The sequence below is a fragment of the Acomys minous genome (assembly GCF_964271855.1).
Source record: "Acomys minous genome assembly, chromosome: 13".
NCBI lineage: Eukaryota > Metazoa > Chordata > Mammalia > Rodentia > Muridae > Acomys > Acomys minous.
The window spans coordinates 15,049,434-15,069,070 of NC_140495.1; the positions used below are offsets into that span (position 1 = coordinate 15,049,434).

Sequence of the window (19,637 nt, forward strand, 5' to 3'; positions counted from 1 at the left end):
AAACATCACTAGAAAATAAACGGGATATATATATCGATATATATCAATTTTGTCTCAGGTAAGAAGGAAAGCGCTCGTTCAAGGTGACCCAGAGCTGGTTTGAAAGACCAACCAGGCTCAAGCTTTTGCCCTCAACTGTCACCTAATTCAGCCTAGTCCTGTGCCGTGGGCAGGAGACTTTCTACTTTTAGGTGAAGTCTGACCTCACCTCTGCCCTTGGGGCAGGCTGAGACCCAATCTGCTCACGATCCGCAGCAATGAGCCAATGAGAAGGGCGGTTTAAGGCTGTGGAAACAGATAGCTTTGAGGGCAAGTCTGGTGATTGATAAGCGGGGGGGGGGGGGGGGGGTGGGGGGGTGGAGGGCGGGCGGGGGCAGCACCCTGAGAGTTCAGCATCGCCCTTTGCTCGGCGCCCCAGGGCTCCGCCCGGGGACGTGCGTTTTTCTCTCCTATCTGCCTGGTTAGCAGTAAATGGGGACCCATAATCAGCCCCAGAGCTGAAAGAGATCCATGCGGGTGCCCTGCCCTGCAACGTGCAACGTTCGGGTTTCGTGGACTGCAAGTCTCTCTGTGTTTGGTTTCCACCCTTCCCCGACCCTCATCCTTAAGGACCCATTGGTGTTCATCTGAGGCCCCGCCCTTCGAATGCTCAGGCTTTCTCTCAGAACCCTGAGCTTTCTCCTCATAGTCTGGTCCTACTGCCTTCGCTCTTCCTAGACCCCGCCCATCCCTGAACACCAGCTCTGTATTCCACTGCCCCACGTCCGCCCTCACTCTTAAGAGACCTACTGCTTCCCTTCTCTAAAAAGCTCAGGACTCCACTCACACGTTCCACCTCCCACTATTCCGCGACTGAAAGAATAGCCCTTTTCACTAGGTTCCCGTTCCGCCCCCTCTGGACGGATCCTTCGAAGGCCCCGCCTTCTTACCACCAAGACACCGCCCCCCGCCGACTGGCCCAAGCTTAAACAAGGCCCCGCCTGTCCCAGGTCGCCTCGGGTGTAGCGGAAACTGGGGGGCCTCCCTAGGCCCCGCCCTCGAAGTCTCACTTCCGGGCCTTAGGGGCTACCGAAGGAAAAGGACTATGGAGCGTCAGGTGAGGGCTCGGCCCGCGGCCCCCGTGGCCTCTGTCGCCCGGGCTGAGCCTGACCCTGGTGTGTCCCCTGCGCAGGTGCTGCTGAGTGAGCCCCAGGAGGCGGCGGCGCTGTACCGGGGCCTCAGCCGCCAGCCTGCGCTGAGCGCCGCCTGCCTGGGCCCGGAGGTCACCACGCAGTATGGGGGCCTCTATCGGACGGTGCACACTGGTGTGTAGACCGAGGGAACTGAACTGGGTGGCGGCGGGCCGTGCACCCAGGTGGAGAGGTGGGGGATGTGGAGGGCTCGCTGCTTGACGGTACACCCGGGTTACCGGGAGGAAACCCAGCCGTAGCTCCTGCGCACAGGTGTTTTGGGGGCTGTTGTTGGCCTTACTGGCTAGTAATGCCCGTAAATGAGTTGAAAGTGTGGAAGTAAAGTTCAGGCCTGGGTGCAAGATGTGGCGCTTGCAGGACTCTGCAGCCCGTATGCATGCTATCAGTAGTGAGTTGTCCCCCAAGTGGCTGTCAACTCAAGCCCTGGAAGCGTAGGCTTGGCTTCTGACAGGTGAAGTGTTGTCCAGGCGTTACTCAGGGTGTCTGGAGACAGACTGGGAAAGGCAAGCCTTGATGGCTGGGCAGCGGTCCAGACTGGCCCAGACAAGTTGTGCAGCCTCGCGTCTCCCTTGCAGAGTGGACTCAGAGGGACTTGGAGCGAATGGAGAACATCCGATTCTGCCGCCAGTACCTAGTCTTCCACGACGGAGACTCGGTGGTGTTTGCCGGGCCTGCGGGCAACAGTGTGGAGACCCGGGGGGAGTAAGTGTGAGAGGAGTTTGCAGACAAGACCACAGCCACCTGCCATGCCAGCCTTTCGTATATGTCCCACTAGGTGTCCTTAGGGTGTAGAACCCCGTACCAGTCCCCTTCGGGGACAACTTCGGGGAAGCAAAGAACCGGGTGCCCGCTCCTTAAGAGCATGTTTGGCCTCTGGAGACATGGCCTGAGACATACTTGAAGCTTTCTCCAAATTAGGTCCTAGGTCCCAGAGAATCTGGAGAGAGTCAAGGTCAAGCCCGGAGGTCCCCCAATGGCTGATAATGGGATTGGAGTCCCAAGCGTCTTATCTAGGAGTTAGCTGCGAGTTCGACTCCAGCGTTGCCCTCTGATCTCACAGAACCAGACTAATAAATAAAGCCTCCTAAAGAAAGGAAAGAAAGAGAGAGTCTCGTCTATGAGGTTGTGACCAGTAAAGAGGCAGCACAAGGCTATTTGGGGGCGTGGCATAATCCTGACCTGCAACCCGCCCCCCCACTCCCAACCCCCCCACCCCGTTCTCAGGCTGCTCAGCAGAGAGTCTCCTTCCGGCACCATGAAAGCTGTGCTGCGCAAGGCTGGAGGCACAGTCCCAGGAGAGGAGAAACAGTACTTGGAGGTGAGTCTGTGGATGTGGTGGCAGGCAGCAGGTTCCTCAGCTGAGGCTCTGGCCAGGCAGCCTGATGCCCAGGTGTCCTCAGGTCTGGGAGAAAAATCGGAAGCTCAAGAGTTTCAACCTGTCGGCACTGGAGAAACACGGGCCTGTGTATGAGGACGGTGAGGCACCTGGCTGGTAAGCAGGCCGGGCGGGCAGAAGGGGCAACCGTAGCTCTGGGCTCCCCCTGATCCTGCCTCCCTGCATCCAGACTGCTTTGGCTGCCTCTCCTGGTCATACTCAGAGACACACTTGTTGTATGTGGCGGAGAAGAAACGCCCCAAGGCTGAGTCCTTCTTTCAGACCAAAGCCTTGGACGTCAGTGCCAGCGAGGACGAGATGGCCAGGCCGAAGAAGCCAGACCAGGCCACCAAGGTGCTTGCGGTGTGGCCAGGCCATGGAGGTCCTGCTGGGCAGCCCTGCAACTCAGTGTACCCCCTTGCACCGCACCTAGTGGCCCTGGGGAGGCACTCGCTTCTGTGAGCCAGGGTCAGGGTTCTGGAGAGCCTCTGGGCATCAAGTGTCCTCTGTTCTCAGGGGGATCAGTTTGTATTCTATGAAGACTGGGGAGAGACCATGGTTTCCAAAAGCACCCCTGTGCTCTGCGTGCTGGACATCGAGAGTGGCAACATCTCAGTGCTTGAGGGCGTCCCTGAACATGTGTCCCCTGGTCAGGTCAGCAGCAGCTTAGCCTGGCCCCCTCCTGTAGTTGGGGTCCCCTGCTTGAGCAATTATCTCTTGCTTAAACCTACGTCGTGGTCTTGTTCACAGGCTTTCTGGGCCCCTGGAGACACAGGTGTGGTGTTTGTGGGCTGGTGGCATGAACCCTTCCGACTAGGTATCCGTTTCTGCACCAATCGCAGGTGAGGGAGGGAATGGGGCGGGGCAGAGGGCCCCTACGGGCCAGCTGACTGTGGAGTTGAGTGTCTTTCTGACCTTTCCAGATCAGCCCTGTACTATGTGGACCTGAGTGGAGGCAAGTGTGGTAAGTGACTGGTGCCCACATGTGCCCTTTGACCCCTATGAGCCTTTCCTAGTCTGTGATCCTCATGTTTCTCTGTGGCCTAGAACTACTTTCGGATGACTCTCTGGCTGTTTGTTCTCCTCGGCTGAGCCCAGACCAGTGCCGCATCGTCTACCTGCAGTACCCATCTCTGCTGCCTCATCATCAGTGTAGCCAGCTGTGCCTGGTGAGCTAGAGGTGGATGGGAGTAGGAGGACGGTTAGCTTCTTGCTGGGGGATGAGAGCCAAAGGGCCAGCATCATCTACCCCTCAGGCCCTCACCTGTCCTCAGCATATCAGTAGCCCGACCTTTCAAGGTAGGACCTGTAGGTTTGGGTACTCTGCGGGGCTCACCGCCTCATGAGCATCCTCCAGGGGTGCTTGTCTCTTGGTTCTCATCCACAGGGTAGTTACACAGGCCCAGCCCCTCCCCAAGGAGAGCTCTGATCGCTGGTGGAAGTCCAAGGGACATGCCTACCTGAGACCCTAGTGGGCATCTGGTCCAGGCCTCCATCTCTCCCCAAGGCGATCCAGAGTTGTCACCAAAAGGGCTAGATAACAGCGCTCCGCCTTGAGACCCATGCTCTGGCGGCTTTGACCATTGTGTTCTCTTGCAGTATGACTGGTACACGAAGGTCACCGCAGTGGTGGTGGACATTGTACCTCGGCAGCTGGGAGGTGAGGGGGCTGCCTAGCTGGGGAGATCAGTAGAGCCTATATTTCTGTTCCTCCCTCCTGGGTTCCTTCGGAGGACCCTCTCTCCTGCTAGCCCAGTCGTGCGCCCAGCCCCAACAGGCATAGAAGACACGACTATGGGTAATAGCCTGATAGAAAGCTGTTGAGTAGACCAGTACTGACATCAGAGTGCCCGAGTTGGCTGGGGATGATTCTCAGCAACTATTCTAGTTAGGAATGCTTGAGAAGCACTGGGCCTGGGGGTTCTGCGTTACTCTGTATTCCACCCCGCACCCCAGCACCCTTTGTCCAGCCTAAGTCCTCTGAAAAGGTGGCTCTTGGCTAAGAGGCTCCTCTGTCAACATCAGGTGTTTCCAGCTGTGCTTGCAATCCTAGGCCATCCCAAGGATATGGGGGAGGAAAGTCTTGTTTTCTCAAGCCATCCAGGAAAGTCTAACCAGGCGTCTAGCGGGCGGGTGCAGTGGACAAGGATGCAGGAACACAGTGAGAATGTAGCTCAGCTGTAAAGCACGTGCCTAGCACTCTGTATTTGATCCTTAGCACACGGCTTCTTTAGTTTGCAAGGACACAGTAATAGGGACCTAATCTGAAGGTCAGCTGTGCCTCCTTGGATAGCTCTTGATTCTCCGCGAGCTTCTGTTTCCTCTTCACTGGTGGAAAAGGTGGTTGCCTCCACCTTCAGAGCAAGACTGTAGTGAAAGGCAGGGTTTGCTGAGCTCAGGAGCCGGTGCAGTGTTCAGCACTCTGCTGCTGGACGAACACATTATCTTAGTAAGGTCACCAAAGCCCCACAGGGAGCAGCTCATAGCAAAGCATCCGAGTTTGCCTCAGAAGCTTGTCAGCCGGGCCTCTTCAGGTCCTCAGAAGTCTCCGGCTTTCCCCTTCCCCTCCTACTCAGTAAATCCACATTGCCAAGGGCACCCTCATATTTGGGACTGTCATTCTACCACAGATTTCAGGGGTCCTGGGTGAATTCCCCAAAATCCTAGTCTTGATCCCTCCCCCCCCAAACCTCTACTCTTAGCTGAAGCCCAGGCCTTTCTGTCTTTGCAGAGAACTTCTCTGGGATCTACTGCAGTCTTCTGCCTTTGGGGTGCTGGTCAGCTGACAGCCGGAGAGTGGTCTTTGACTCAGCACAACGCAGTCGGCAGGTAATAGCCCCTGATTGTTATGGGAGGCAGCATCAACATTTGCCCTGTGATCGTCGCCAGGGACCCTAGGACCTGGGGCAGAGTGTGTGGACGCCCTTAGAGGAATGCCTAGTCCCGAAGTCTTACTGAACCTTGAGGCCTTTGCAGCCATCCTTGAGGGGACCAGATGTCTTGGTGCCCTACAGCAGAGCCTTAGGCCTGTTTTCCAGGTGGAGGACGTAGGGCTGTCTCTGAGGTGGGCAGCTGATGGAGACTCGATGAGTCCTCTTGGAGGGGTGAGTGGAGGTACCCATAAGGTACCACAGGCCTTTGGATGTGATGACATTTGTTCTCACATCCTCATGTGGGGCTCAGTGGCACTCCTGTACCTTGCCTGTATGTTGTGAAAGAACTGAGATTTGAATCTGATCCCAGATACTCCCTGGTGCACAGAGTAGCCATAGGGACAGTCCCCACAGGGCTGTTGGATGTGGTGCTACAAGTGGCCTCCCCTCTGTTTAAGGACCTGTTTGCTGTGGACACCCAGACCGGCAGTGTTACCTCCCTGACAGCTGGTGAGCAGGACATCTGCAGGGCGGGTGGATGGGAGCCAGGTTAGGCGTGAGGCTAGAGCTTGACGTGGGGCAGCAGTGGTGCTCTCCATCATTCTTAACCTTTGCCAGCATCCCCTAACGATCTAGCCAACACACCACCTGCTCCAATGCCCTTTTGCACTTAACCTCCATATGCCTGGCCTCATAGCCCCACCCCCATCCTAAAGTCTACAGACCTTTCTTGCCAAGCTGTCACGGTCCTCCATCTCTTTCTGGAGAAGCCCTGGTTGGGTCTCTACCTTTCCCACACTTGCAGCTTTTGTCTGCTTCTGAAGTAGCCATTGAGTTCTCTACCTGTCTCAACATACTCCTCCAGAGAGATGCTGCCTCGCTTAGGGTTTCTATCGCTGTGACAAGGTACCTGTGATGGAGGCGTTCTTTTTTGTTTTGTTTTGTTTTTCAAGACAAGGTTTCTCTGTGTAGCCATGGCTGTCCTGGACTCACTTTGTAGACCAGGCTGGCCTGGAACTCACAGTGATCTGCCTGCCTCTGCCTCCAGAGCGTGTGCCACCACACCCAGCAGGAAAACATTTAATTGGGGCTGGCTTACAGTTTCAGAGGTTTTAGTCCATTATTGTCATGGTGAGAAGCATGGCGGCGTGCAGGCAGACATGGTGCTAGAAAAGGAGCTGAGAGTTCTCCATCTTGATTGGCAGGCAGCAGGAAGAGAGAGTGACTGACAGTGCACCTGGCATGAACTTCTGAAACCTCAAAGCCCACCCTCAATGACAGGCTTCCTCTAACAAGGCCACACCTCTTAATAGTGATGCTTCTTATGAGTCCGTGGGGACCATTTTTCTTCAGCCACTACAGATGCCAAAATTTTGTTCTAATTCTGCATCTCTGGCTTGGGACAAAGTTCATTACTGGGGTATTTGCCTAGCATACACACAGTCTAATGCACATAAGTAAATACATGAGTAAATAAACCTTAGACCCTGCCCTTCCCCCGACTCTGTTTTGGGTTAGGTTGCCATCCTTTCCACACTGCAGTCATTGGAGAGGGTAGACTACCTTGGTAGCCTTATGAGGCCTTAGGTCTGGCAGTTCCTGAGCACAGCCAAGAGATTGAACATGAGGCTTACCGGGTCGTGCAGTTAGGCTTTTGTAAGAGGTGCACCTCAGGGTTACAGGTAGAAATGTGGTGGCCCTTGCCAGGCTCTTACTGCCATCTGCTTCCTCCAAGGGGGGTCAGGTGGAAGCTGGAAGCTGCTTACAATTGACCAAGACCTTATGGTGGCCCAGTTCTCCACACCCAATCTGCCCCCGAGCCTGGTGAGTGTTGGGGGGTCGCAGGCTGGAAGACGGGAATTACAAGCTTCCACACCATAGAGCTGGGCCCAGAGACTGACCAGGGCTGGTCATCACGTAGAAGGGCAGAGCCTTGGATTCAGTCTGGTCCTGTGGCTCACTGTGCTTGGCACTCATGAATAGGAGCTAGCATTTGCACCACCCTGAACAATGTGCCTACAGAAGTGCCCAGACCTGTGTTATCAGAGTTCAGGGAGACAGACAAACTCAGAGGCCAAGAAGTGGGGTCGTGGTGAGGGTGGTTCGTATGTGGATGTATATGGGCATACACCACTCACAAGAATTTATGCTGTGCCCTTTGGAGATGGGGTCCTGAGAGCTGGCCACCTGTGACACTTTCCTTCCCCTTGGCAGAAAGTTGGGTTCCTGCCTCCTGCTGGGAAGGAGCAGTCTGTGTCATGGGTGTCCCTGGAGGAGGCCGAACCCATTCCTGACATCCACTGGGGCATCCGTGTGCTTCACCCACCTCCAGACCAAGAGAATGTACAGTATGGTGAGCTGGGCCGGCACCAGGTGACCCCTCTCCAGATCCCTAGCACACAGCATCCGTGCTGCCCCTCCCTAGCTCACAGGGCAGGGCTTCTAGGATTGCCTCTAAGATCCTTTCTGTTCTCATGGTCATGGGGCGGAGCATTCAGAGCTCTGAACACCAGCTGTGCTCCGCAGTACCAGGTCCTGCCAGGGCATATCATCTGTAGTGAGAAAACTCAGGTCCAAAGGAACAAGCCGCACACAAGGCTCACGTGACTACACTAGAATGCTGTCCTTTCAGACAGTAGTGCCCTCTGACTAGGCAGAGAGCACACGTTTTAGGGGCCCGTGTGACATGGCGTGGGCTCCCTTACAGGCCTGTTTCAGCTTAGTCTCATGGCCATGGCTGCAGATGGGCCTTGGCTGGAGGCGCCTTTGTGAAGTAGGACTGGTCTTGCTGACTACTGCCTTTTCCTTGCAGCTGACCTTGACTTTGAAGCAATCCTTTTACAGCCCAGCAACCCTCCAGATAAGACCCAGGTGCCCATGGTCGTCATGCCCCATGGTAGGTATCTGTCTGGGAGCCCTTGCCTTCCTACCACCCCTCCCAGCTGGTCCTTTTATCCTCTGCGTCCTGCCTACAGGGGGACCCCATTCATCCTTCGTCACTGCCTGGATGCTGTTCCCAGCCATGCTTTGCAAGATGGGCTTTGCAGTGCTACTGGGTAAGAACGAACCTGCAATTCCAGCAGGGTTTGATGAGGTGATGAGGCGGCCTTGGCCTGTGTGTGCCCCATGGCTGGCATGTCACTTTGCTCAGGAGGCTTTTCTATAGTTTTGTTACTAGGAGCCAGGCACGGTGGCACATTCCTTTAATCCCAGCACTCAGGAAGCAGAGGCAGGTGGATTGCTGTGAGTTCGAGGCCAGCTTGGTCTACAAAAAGCAAGTCCAGGACAGCCAAGGCTACACAGAGAAACCCTGTCTTGAAAAACCAAAAAAAAAAAAAAAAAAAGAAAGAAAGGAGAAAAGAAACCACTACTAGGGTTGGGCAGTGGTGGCGCACGCCTTTAATCCCAGCACTTTGGGAAGCAGGAGCAGGTGGAGTTCAAGCAAGGCCAGCCACACAGAGAAACTCTGTCTCTAAAAAAAAAGCTGGACCTTTAATCCCAGCACTTGGGAGGCAGAGGCAGGTGGATCGCTATGAGTTTGAGGCCTGGTCTACAAAGCGAGTCTAGGACAGCGGAGACTTCACAGAGAAACCTTGTGTCGAAAACCAAAAACAAAACAAAAAAGAGAGAAAGAAAAGAAACTATTACTAGAGAATTCCCTGACCCAGCCTCTGGCTTCATAACCTGGTGGTCGTGTGGATTAACTCGCAGCTGCCATGGAAAGCTTGTTGGGGTGTCTGGGGGGCAGCCTCTTTTGGCTACTTCCCCTTGACAGCCTGTGGTGCAGCAGGCCATGTGTGGTGGTGCATACCTGTAATCCCAGTAGCCGGGAGGCAGAGGCGGGTGGATCTCTCTGAGTTCAAGGCCAGCCTGGTCTACAGAGTGAGTCCAGGACAGCCAAGGCTACACAGAGAGACCCTGTCTTGAAAAACAAAAACAAAAAACCAGCTATGTGGGTTGAACACTGAGAATACTGCCTGACGATCTTGTCTCACTTTTAGTGAATTACCGTGGCTCCACCGGCTTTGGCCAAGACAGCATCCTTTCTCTCCCAGGCAATGTGGGCCATCAGGACGTGAAAGATGTCCAGGTAGCAGGGTGCTGGGGCTCGGACAGGGAGGGCAGATTCATGCCTCTGTTTGGCTGGCAGGAAGCTAGCTGCAGCGGGCTCTGCTCACCTTTTAGTTTGCAGTGGAGCAGGTGCTCCAGGAGGAACACTTCGATGCAAGACGTGTGGCCCTCATGGGTGGCTCTCATGGTGGATTCCTCTCCTGCCACCTGATTGGTCAGTTCCCAGAGACCTATAGTGCCTGTATAGCCCGGAACCCTGTCATCAACATCGCCTCCATGATGGGCTCCACCGACATCCCTGACTGGTGGGTGCACATCAGAGGCCCCTGCCCGCCCTTCCACCCCATATTCCCCTGGAGACCCTGCAGTCTGCATCTTTTGGTGTTCTGTAGGTGTGTGGTGGAGGCTGGCTTCCCATACAGCAACGACTGCCTGCCAGACCTGAGTGTGTGGGAGGAGATGCTGGCTAAGTCACCCATCAAGTACATCCCTCAGGTAGCCAGGTGTCCTTGAGTGTGCCGCCTGACCCCCCAGAATCCGGAGCTCTGCTCACCACATCTCCTTGCTCCCCATACACCTAGGTGAAGACACCGGTATTACTGATGCTGGGCCAGGAGGACCGGCGGGTACCCTTCAAGCAGGGCATGGAGTATTACCGTGCCCTCAAGGCCCGGAACGTGCCTGTTCGGTGAGTAGCACAGGGTGGTCCTGGCGGGTGGTGGCAGCTAAGAGGCCAGGACCCTCCAACCTCATGTGCTGCTGCTCATCTAGGCTCCTGCTCTATCCCAAGAGCACCCACGCGCTGTCAGAGGTGGAGGTGGAGTCAGACAGCTTCATGAACACTGTGCTTTGGCTGCACACACACTTGGGCAGCTGAGGCCCTGCCATTCCTTGTGAGCTGGTCGGACGTCTCGCACTTTGCTCAGGAGCTGGCAGGACAGCCCAGAAGGGACTTCCTGGGCTCTGGACTCTGAACGAGTGGGCAGAGGGATGTGGACTACGTAGTCACAATAAACGTGGACACGGAGCCTGCTTTGCTCTGGTACTTTGTACCAAGCCTTCCCCAACCCTAGACCCCACCGTGGGGTTTGATAGCCACATCTCTGTCGCCTGTCAGAGAGGAACCATGAAAGACTCAGCCCTGCCTGTGCAGGCCAGGTGGGACAGGCGCAGACCAACATCGCGCTCTCGGCTACGGTCCCGTCCACCGGAAACTACTCTGCTCTATCCTTGTGTTCCCAGGAGCGCCTCTGGAAGACGAGAGACACCCTGCCCAGCCACAGTTGTCCCAGGATCAGAACATCCAGCCACAAGTGTGCTGGTCTTAAACCGCACGGAGTCGCAACTCATTCCCTAGAAAATACTAAGAACCACTCTGTACAGACAGAGAAAAGGTCACTTTATGTTTGACAAGAAGCCTCGTTCTCTCCAAGGCGTCAAAAGCAGGCCTACTGCAGCCGCATGACCTTGTTGATCCAGTCCACAAACGCAGACACGCGTGTGAAGATAGCTGGCCAGCGGGGCCGTGCACACACTCTGTTTGGGATTATAAGTCCCTGTAGCACCCAGCAGTCGTGGGTATAGCAGGCAAGTGGACCCCCGTAGTCGCCCTGGCAGGTAGGAGAATTGGGATGGCTCTGTACCTTGGCAGTGAGTAGCTTCCGCCACGCCCTGCCCTGCCCCCTTGGTAATCAAATAGGATAGTTCCAGCCCCCAAGCCCTCCCCAGACTGTGCCAGGAGCTGTGCCACTGACCTCACAAGCCCCTGTGGGGACTAGCAGTCCCTCTGTGCACATCTCACTGTCCTGCACGTGTCCTCGATGCTTGACGTTACAGTCCTGGTTGGAGATGACCTTCATTGAGGCCACATGAAGGACTGTGTTGTTGCCTGTACCCAGAGAGAGGGGCATGGTGAGGAAAGAAACCTTGAACAAGAACCAGTGCTGGGCCTCCTGGTCTGTACCAATGCATGCCTGTGCACTGTGTTCCTACCTTTGGATTCACCCCAGCCTGCGATCTCACAATTGGTCCCTGGAGGTACCACATACTGCTCAGGAGGCAGGCAAATCCGGGCCACATGATGGTTCAGGGTCGCGGCTCTTTAGCAGGAATGAGGGTGTTGAGGACCTCTGACGCACAGGCCAGCTCCACCTCACACCCTCTCACCTTGACTCCATACCTCTCCAGCTTGAGCAACACCAGTTGGGAGCCTGTAGGTCCGCACACTGTCTTGGCCACTGCAATCCTCTGCAGGTTTGCTTCTCCAGGCTGAGGCTCCTGGTTGATGGTACCCAACCATACCTCATATCCTGTGAGAGGTTCGTGGCTGGGAGAAAGAGACTCTGCTGGGTCATTCTTGGTTCCTAGTCAGCTGTCCTAGCTCAGTTTGCTTGCTGGCTTGCCCAAGGCAAGTGGCTGGGATGGTGGGAACAATGGCACGGAGAGGTAGGATGGAGGTAGGAGACCCAGTCCTTAAAGCCAAGGGAGGCTCACCATGACCAGACGCATTGCCGGGCGGTCAGTACCCACTGCTCCTTCACTAGGGAGCCCCCACAGAAATGCTGGCCCTGCCTAGAGGAGTAAAGATCAGGAGAAGCTACAGTGAGTCCTGGGACGCGTGCTAGAACTGTCACTTTTGGCAAGGATCTCTGGGTGCAGGACCAGGTGTCCATCCTCTTCAGCTCCTTCCTTGAGATAAGCACTCAGGTCTCACCGGTTACGCAAGCTGACCGTCCATGGTGAACTCCCAGGATGGCCCCCCACCACACGAAGCCTGTTGCTCTTGTCAATCCTCCTGCCGCACTTTTCAAACTGCACCTGGTCTGGGGGATGGGGCGGGATGAAGCCTTCAGTGAGGGTCAGGGTCAAAGAAGATGTACCCACAACTGGCCCAAGCCTGTACCTGGGGAGTCCAGGATAGATGACGGCTGGTCATCATCTGCAAGGCCAAGTTCACTCAGGTTAAGGGAGCCAGCCTATGGAGGTGAGATCTGAAACCTAGCCAAAGGGAAGTCTTTGGCACTCACCACAGCGTTGTAGAGCACAGTAGTCAAACAGGGTCGCCGGGTCCGTAGTGTAGCACCAGGGCCCATGGCGGTCCCTATCTGGGTTCCGGCAGAAGTTTGCCTCCAGTCCCGCCTGAGGTGCTGAAGTGGGTGTGTATCTAGACGTGGAGCAGAGTGGCGACACAGGCCAGTCAGGCCTACTTCAGGCTCCCAAGAAGCCAAAGCATTTTGCCCTAGAGTTCAGTTCTAACCTGGGTATGTGCACACACTCACTGTGGCTTGTGTGGTGTCTCAGAGGACCAGTGCTGGCATTGAACACCCTTGCGGGTCTTGCTGACCGAGCCGCGATACTGTTCGCCTGATCCGCGGTAGCAGTCTGTGGTGGGTAGGAAAGAGCGGCAATCAACCTGGGTGGACTCTTGATTCCTAACTGGGCTCCGTCTTTACCCAGTGCTCCCGCCTCACCCTCTGGCACCACTTGCTCTGTGCAGCGTGGAATTTGATAGCAGAAGGCCACGCGCAAACCAGGTCGAGATGTGAAGCACCAAGGAGCTTCAGAGCCGTCAGGATTCCGGCAGAAATTCTCCCGAAGGTCCCTGAGCCGGCACTTGCCTTATAGTGGGCTTGTGGGTGGGGTCCCACCAGCCAACCCCCAGCAAGCTGGAACTAACCTCCGGCTCCGCCCCCAGGTCCCATCTCATAAGCTCCGCCTCCACCCACAGGGGCACTCTCCCTGCTCTGGCTTGTCACCTCACTTGCAAGCGTATTTCTCTGGCACAAAGCGGTGCTGGTGGGGGCTCTGCGCGTCCCACCGCTGGCAGGGCACACCCGCAGAAGTGGTGTTGGTTGTGCCTCGGTAGTCTTCGCCTTTCCCACGGAAGCAGTTAACAGCCTTGCTCTTTTTGCGTTGGTGTGACTTGGGTCCTTTGATGGTCGGTGGCAGGTTGGGCCCTGCCCAAAAGCTGGAATTGGAGCCGCGCTTGCCTGCCCAGGGTCTCTGGTACTCGGCAGGCTTTGCTCTCTACCCACGCCTAACCTCGCTGGTACCTCCCCCAGTTGAGCGACACCTGCCAGTTTCCCCCCAAGTTCCTTCCTAGGCCCTGTCCCTGCTTCCTACCGCAACTGGGAAGGTCGCAGAATTCTCGCTTAATATTCGGGTCTGTGGTGTAGCACCAGGGCCGCTCAGATCCATCCGGATTACGGCAATAGTTGTCTTTCAGAGCTTTGTCGAGGAACCTGGAGACAGTATCAAGACTCTGGGACCCAGGCTCTGTCCCACCCTCAGCACAAAGACTCTGTCTACATACCTTTCAGGCTGGAAAGGGTGTGTGTGAGGGTGCTGCAGGTCCCAACGCTGACACTCGCGTCCCGATTCTGTGACGTCTACCTCGCCACGGTAATCCTCCCCGTTGCACCAAATACAAGCAGCTGGAAGCAGAAGCGTAGGGCCAGTGCGTTTGTAGGTGATGGCAGGCCTGGCCCTCCCCCCTAGGCTAGACGCCAGCTCCTTACCCTCCCTGCAGGATTTGATGCCGCAGCTCTGGAAACGCACGCTGTGGTTGGTTGTGTAGCACCAGGGACCTCTGGAGTCCCCATCAGGGTTCCGACAGAAGTTCCCTTCCAGGCCATTCTTCAGTGTGGGTGTATACCTGTAGGCAGAGAGCCTTACTGCAGTGCATGCTGGGGGAAGTCTACTTCTGGCCTAGGGGCCATGTGTCTATGTGTCTCACTTGTGGTCATTGGGGAACCTGCGGTTCCAGGCTTGGCAGGGCAGGCCGTCAGCTGTCCTGGCCACAGTGCCCCGATAGCTGACTCCGTTGTTCATAATGCAGGTTCGCACATAGTCTGGAAGTGAGAGAGGAAAAGTCAACAGGGACCGAGGCTTCCTCCCCCTATTAATCACCCTGTTTCTCCCCCACTGCCACTTGCCTTTCTTCTGGAAGAGATCGCACAGATTGGAATGGTGCAGCCGTGTGTGAGGTGAGTGCTGAGTCCACGGCAGCAACTGGCAACCGTGGCTGCTCATGTTGTAGTGGAAGGCTCTGGGGCAACAGACACAAGGGGTCAACTGGCAACCCAGAGTCTCCTACCCTCCACCACACCTAGGCTGCTTAGCCACTCACCGACAGTCCAGAAGGGACCCGCAACGCCTAGCACACTCCTCAGCATCTGTCACATCTTCCTGCCATGGCCCTGGCACCACCGTATGTAGCAAGTTCTTTAATTCTGTGCCCCGGAGCAGCTGGAAGTCATTCAGTGGTGAGCGCTGCCCTGTGGGATAGGCACAGCAAAATGACTGTGCATAGCAGTACATGTATTTTAACACACCCTGTATTTTGTTCATTTAAGGAATCAAATACAAGGTCCTTGGGGGGTGTCTTGCCCTGTGTGTATTTTCTTTCCTTTTCCTTTTTTTTTTTTTTTTTTTTTTTTTTTTTGAGACAGGGTCTATCTATGTAGCCTTAGCTGTCCTGGACTTGCTTTGTAGACCAGGCTGCCCTCGAACTCACAGCGATCCACCTGCCTCTGCCTCCCAAGTCCTGGGATTAAAGGCGGGCGCCACTACGCCTGGCCTGGCCCCGTGTGTGTATTTTCAAGGGCCAACCTAATCCCCTCACACACACACCTGCTGAGTTGGGGAGGCAGGGCCAGCAACAGTGATTATCACTGGGCTGTTAGTAGGCCCTGTATTGGGCTTGGGTCTAATGCATCCACTCCATGAGAATGTGAGTGGTGGAGTTTGCCCATTGACACTTGCTCTATCTCTTCCCTCAAATGTTGGACTTGCCCTCAAACACTTGGACTCAGAGCTAAGATGCTATATAGGGAAAGCCCTAGCTTCAGCGATTCTGGTTCCAAAGTCTGGGCTTTTACCAGTATGAAGGCCTAGGTTAAGTTACAGTGATACGCTAGGCCTTGGAGCTGTGCCTTCTATGTTTGTTAGTCTCTGTGGTCCCAAGGTTGCCTCTCTGCTGCGGTATGCATTCGAACACGGGCCTGATCAGACTGTATATTTGAGTTCCCAAGCTGCCTCAGCTCCGCGCAACAGGCCAAGGCCACTGCCCAATAGAAAACTAAACTCTGGACAAGAATAGTTATAGGGGCCTGGGGAGAACTCCCCCCTGAAGGCAAGTGGGGATCAGGGTGGGGGACACTCACCAAGAGCCCTTGAACACTGTGTCAGAAGCAGCAGAAGTGGGAGCCACTCCATGCTCCTGAGCCGGAGGCTGCACTGTGCCCCCCCCCCCCGCCCCCAGAGCTCCATCCCGGAAATTGTGAAATCTGTCCCTACAGGATTGGATGGCTCTGGGTCCGCACCTCTTCTCTGAACCAGCTCGGGGCCTGACTGACACCAGGTGACAGTTGCTAGGTGGGGCCTAGGCCTTAGGCCCTTGGGTCAAGTACAGGGGCCTTCTCAGGGCTGCCAGGTGGCTGAGAAGCCTCACTGTTTAGTAGGCATAACAGAAGAAGGCTACGTTAGGCATCTCTGAGGCAGACAGAGCTCCCCTACCCTATGTAATCACCACCCTAGCCGACATCACTGCACTGGTCTTCCTACCGCTGTCTGGCCCTTATGTAACATACTGTTTCTGCGGCTGCTCCGGAAACTGCAGTGAGTCCTTACTGCCCACTTCTCTGTAGTGGTCTGCTGCAGGTCACAGTAGTAAGACTATGCGTGATTAAGTTTACAAAGTTAAACACTGAATTTTTCAGATACACTAGCCACATTTCAAGAGTTCAGTGACCACTGTGGCTGCTATCACCACAGACACTTCTGTGCCCAAAGACACTGCTAGTAGGAACTGTAAAGATTTTCCAGTCCCAGGATTAGAGTTTTCTGGGCTTCAGTTTCTCCCTGTAAAGTGAGGAACGTAATTTCCCCACCCCTAACGATGCCGATGTCTCTCCCTGTTCAAACTGACTTATCAGTTGAGTCCAGCTGTAGGCCAGTCAGCCCACACCCCTAGCAGCACGTCCTAGGAACGTTCATCCCAGGTAAGGTGAGCAAACCCTCCCATTGGATCTGGTGTAAGGAGTGGGGTGTGTGCTGGTGTGACAGGTAGCAAGTTTGCTGACAGAAGCGGGAAGCGGCCTTTCAGGCTGCATGTGGGTCAGGCCTCCAAGCAAGGTAAGAGTTGAGCCAGGTGACCTAGGGACGGATTAGACCATAGTCCCCTGCTGCTAGGAAAAGCGGGGGTCAGAAACAGACCATCAGGGGAAACAGAGGTGAACACCTTAGTAGGAGTGGGAGAGGGTTTTCGGCCAGCAATGGCCTGTTGCGGTCTGTGCATATGCGCGTGCGCGGCTGGAGAAGCAGCCTGCCCGCGGCATGAGGTTTGGCCCTGGACGGGTGCCGTAGCCGAAAAGCTAGGCGGATGTTGTGAGCCGGTCACGGAGGCTGAGGCTTGGGGGTGAGTGAGAGGCGGCCTGGCTATGAGCCGGACAGGTCCAGTGACTCCCCTCGAGGCCCCTGGCCGATCCAGTACGACAGCGCTTGCCACTGGGGGGTGCCGCGGCCTGGCAGTATAGGACTCCCGCCGGGAGCTGGCCTGACAGGTCGCTCCGGAGCTTGGGGCCAGGCTGGGGCGATCTGGGGGAGCATGCGCTGCCCTCGGCGTCCTTGGCCACCCAGATCTAGTCGGTTCTATTCCCAGCTGGACAGTAATGGAGTGGTAGGGGGCCCTGGGGCAGGCGCAGGCTCCGCCTATCAGCCCTCTACACCTGACACCCAGAGTGTGGGTGCCTGGAAGGTTCGCTCCTAGTTCTTTAAAAACTGTGTCCAATAGTCCTGCACTTCCTATGTAAGAGAAACCGAGTGTGGATTGTCCACCGGGGGCCCCCAGGAGGAGGCACAGACGCAGAATCACCTCCCCGAGCCTAGTGTGATGCGGACAGGCAGGTTTGGTGGCGGGAGCTGTGGGCCTGTTTTGGGGTGCGATAAGAGTAGGAAACGTAGTGCTGGCTCAGGCAGTGACTAAAGGCCAAACTCTGAGCAGGTGCTAACAGAACTCCTCCTCTGGGCTGGTGGTGGTGATGACACACTCGGGCCCTGAAGTTTTTAGTACAGTCATGTGTGGTCGCTGAGCTTTTTGTTCGGTTGTCTTTTGAGACAGGTTTCTTCGTGTAGCCACCTGGACTTGCTTTGTGGAGCAGGCAGGTTACACAGAGATCTGCCTGCCTCTGTCTCTCAAGTGCTGGGATTAAAAGGGGGGGGGGGCGGGAGGTGCCGCCACACGTGGCTTGGTCACTGAGTTCTTGAAACTGAAATGTTCAGTTTTTAACTTTGTAAACGTAACTACTCTTGGCCCTTGATTACCGTGCTGGCAGCGCACCTCTGCACTGAAGCAGGCACTGGGGGGACTTAGTGCAGTTTCCGGAGCAGCTGCAGCAACAACATGCTAGCTACCTAAAGGACAGACGGCAAATAGGAAGACCAAGGGACTGATCTTGGCAAGGCTGGTGATAGCATGGTGCAGAAGGGTGTGTGTGTGTGTGTGTGTGTGTGTGTGTGTGTGTGTGTGTAAGCTAATGAGACTGTAGATTAAAAAAGGAGGGGGGAGGAAACAGGCTAAATATGACATCTATGACATCTCTTACTCTCAGGGACTAAGAGGGACGGTGGCTGCAGGTGGCCAGACTAGTCTTTACTTGAGGAAACATGGTATAGGGTCTTGCCTTCTGATTATGAGCTGGACCCCATGACCAAGGTGTAGAGAGAGGAGTTTTTGTTCTAGGCCGCCACACTTTGGATATGTTGACCTGATTTCCCCAAGGCCAAGGCAGTTAGTTATGGTTCGGCAAACATACTTTGCGCTGGGTGTCTGCTGGGCCCTGTATGGAGCACTGAGACAGTGTGGGACATCTGGTGTGGCACCATGCGTCCCTGGCATCAGCCTAGGTCCCATCCAGCATCCTGTGTGGAACTGTGGGAGCCCTTGCTTATCCCCCGCCCTAGGTTAGAGTGTATGGGAATGTGCATGGCTCAGCTTTCTTACTGTTGCAGGACTGAGGACCGTGCGGGCCTTTGACTAGCCTGGAGCGGACGCTTTGCCTCTGGCTCGGTCTCCATGACTACTAGCTGCCCATGAGTGAGGAGAGATGGCATCCAAAGGGGCTGGCATGCCTTTCTCCCGAAAGAGCTATAGGCTGACCTCAGATGCTGAGAAGTCCAGGGTCACAGGTAAGGGCTGGCAGGGCAGGGAGAATGCGCTTTGTTTTGGGGGGAAGGAGAAGGAGAGATGCAGCTGGACCCTGGTCCAGCCAAACTTGGGGTTCTCAATACCTCTTGTTCCTGTGGCCAGTTCTTCACCAGCACCCATGGGGCCCTGCACTCGGTGTGGTGCTTCTTCTGTCCCTTGTGGCTCTCTGTGGGAATGCTGGGGACCAAGAGCTGTGCTGACCACCTGCCTCTTTCCTCTATTCTGCTCCTCCGTGACCCAGGCATTGTGCAGGAGAAACTACTGAATGACTACCTGTGCCGTGTCTTTTCCTCTCCTGATCACGGGCCCCCTGCAGCCACCAGCAGGTATGCGTGGGTGTGTGGCCCCAGTCCACTCTGTGGGGCCTGACCAGATGCTGGAACGTGCACTTACGGAGAGGGGCAGTCTGGCTTGGGTTCCATTCTCACTGTGCTCCGGGCTGTGAGACCTGTGCCTCCAGTTGGCGGGCTGGACTCCGTTCCCCTCCCCGGCAACAGTAGTTCCTAGCCGGGGATCGAGGGAGGGATTCCTGTGCTTTTGACCTCTGGCCTGCATCTGGCCTTACATGTACTTTTCTGTACCTCTACTCAGCCCTGGGGCCTTGTAGCCTCTGTCTGACCTTACATAATAGAAACTTCGGTTTAATCTCCAAAAAAGTTACAAGTAGCAAAAACTAACTGTTCTGTTTTTTTAGTTAGATGTGACTGTTTAAGTGTGGTTTTTTTTTTAATCTCACAATATACGTGGTTCAGATCCGAAGGGTGGTGGCTCATGACTGTAACCCCAACACTTGGGACTGGGGAAAGTCAAGAGGACCCAAGTTAAAGACTGATCTATACAAGGAGAGAAGACTCTGTCTCCAAAAAAATAGCCAAGCACCAGGCAGTGGTGGCACATGCCTTTAACCCCAGCGCTCGGGAGGC

General features: G+C 55.5%; 3 protein-coding genes across 8 annotated transcripts in view; 2 read left to right on the forward strand and 1 right to left on the reverse strand.

The window, feature by feature from the left end:
- The first annotated feature begins 932 nt into the window (after nt 1-932).
- On the forward strand, nt 933-10,536 carry APEH (acylaminoacyl-peptide hydrolase). The gene is made up of 22 exons (XM_084752673.1): nt 933-1,096; nt 1,172-1,304; nt 1,766-1,892; nt 2,415-2,508; nt 2,591-2,666; nt 2,756-2,919; nt 3,082-3,219; nt 3,316-3,407; nt 3,489-3,529; nt 3,613-3,734; nt 4,165-4,225; nt 5,297-5,394; nt 5,897-5,948; nt 7,174-7,262; nt 7,653-7,791; nt 8,251-8,334; nt 8,414-8,494; nt 9,440-9,528; nt 9,624-9,814; nt 9,902-10,004; nt 10,091-10,197; nt 10,281-10,536. The coding sequence occupies exons 1-22, from the start codon at nt 1,085-1,087 to the stop codon at nt 10,384-10,386; spliced, it is 2,199 nt and encodes a 732-aa protein (XP_084608799.1). The 5' UTR covers nt 933-1,084; the 3' UTR covers nt 10,387-10,536.
- Nucleotides 10,472-15,757, reverse strand: MST1 (macrophage stimulating 1; the record flags this gene model as incomplete). 6 transcript variants are annotated; one of them, XM_084752660.1, is made up of 17 exons in its annotated part: nt 10,472-11,119; nt 11,264-11,397; nt 11,502-11,608; nt 11,689-11,835; nt 12,003-12,080; nt 12,223-12,331; nt 12,412-12,447; nt 12,536-12,672; nt 12,788-12,890; nt 12,980-13,110; nt 13,270-13,465; nt 13,632-13,750; nt 13,822-13,942; nt 14,027-14,163; nt 14,245-14,556; nt 14,638-14,785; nt 15,674-15,757. In XM_084752660.1, 17 exons carry the CDS (start codon nt 15,723-15,725, stop codon nt 10,958-10,960), a joined length of 2,229 nt encoding a protein of 742 aa, XP_084608786.1. In that variant the 3' UTR covers nt 10,472-10,957. The 6 variants fall into 6 exon arrangements, with proteins under 6 accessions (XP_084608786.1, XP_084608784.1, XP_084608783.1 ...); XM_084752658.1 differs by having other exon boundaries at nt 12,223-12,326; nt 12,788-13,110; nt 15,674-15,740; XM_084752657.1 differs by lacking the exon at nt 15,674-15,757 and having other exon boundaries at nt 12,223-12,326; nt 12,788-13,110; nt 14,245-14,359; nt 14,444-14,556; nt 14,638-14,858.
- A 1,047-nt stretch (nt 15,758-16,804) lies between these two features.
- The window catches only part of RNF123 (ring finger protein 123), a 31,608-nt gene continuing 28,775 nt past the window's right edge, over nt 16,805-19,637 (forward strand). Inside the window, exons 1-3 of the mRNA XM_084752592.1 lie at nt 16,805-16,926; nt 18,519-18,695; nt 18,956-19,040. Of these exons, the coding sequence (XP_084608718.1) occupies nt 18,614-18,695; nt 18,956-19,040 (167 nt within the window). The 5' untranslated portion in view covers nt 16,805-16,926; nt 18,519-18,613. The remainder of the gene's footprint in view (nt 16,927-18,518; nt 18,696-18,955; nt 19,041-19,637) is intronic.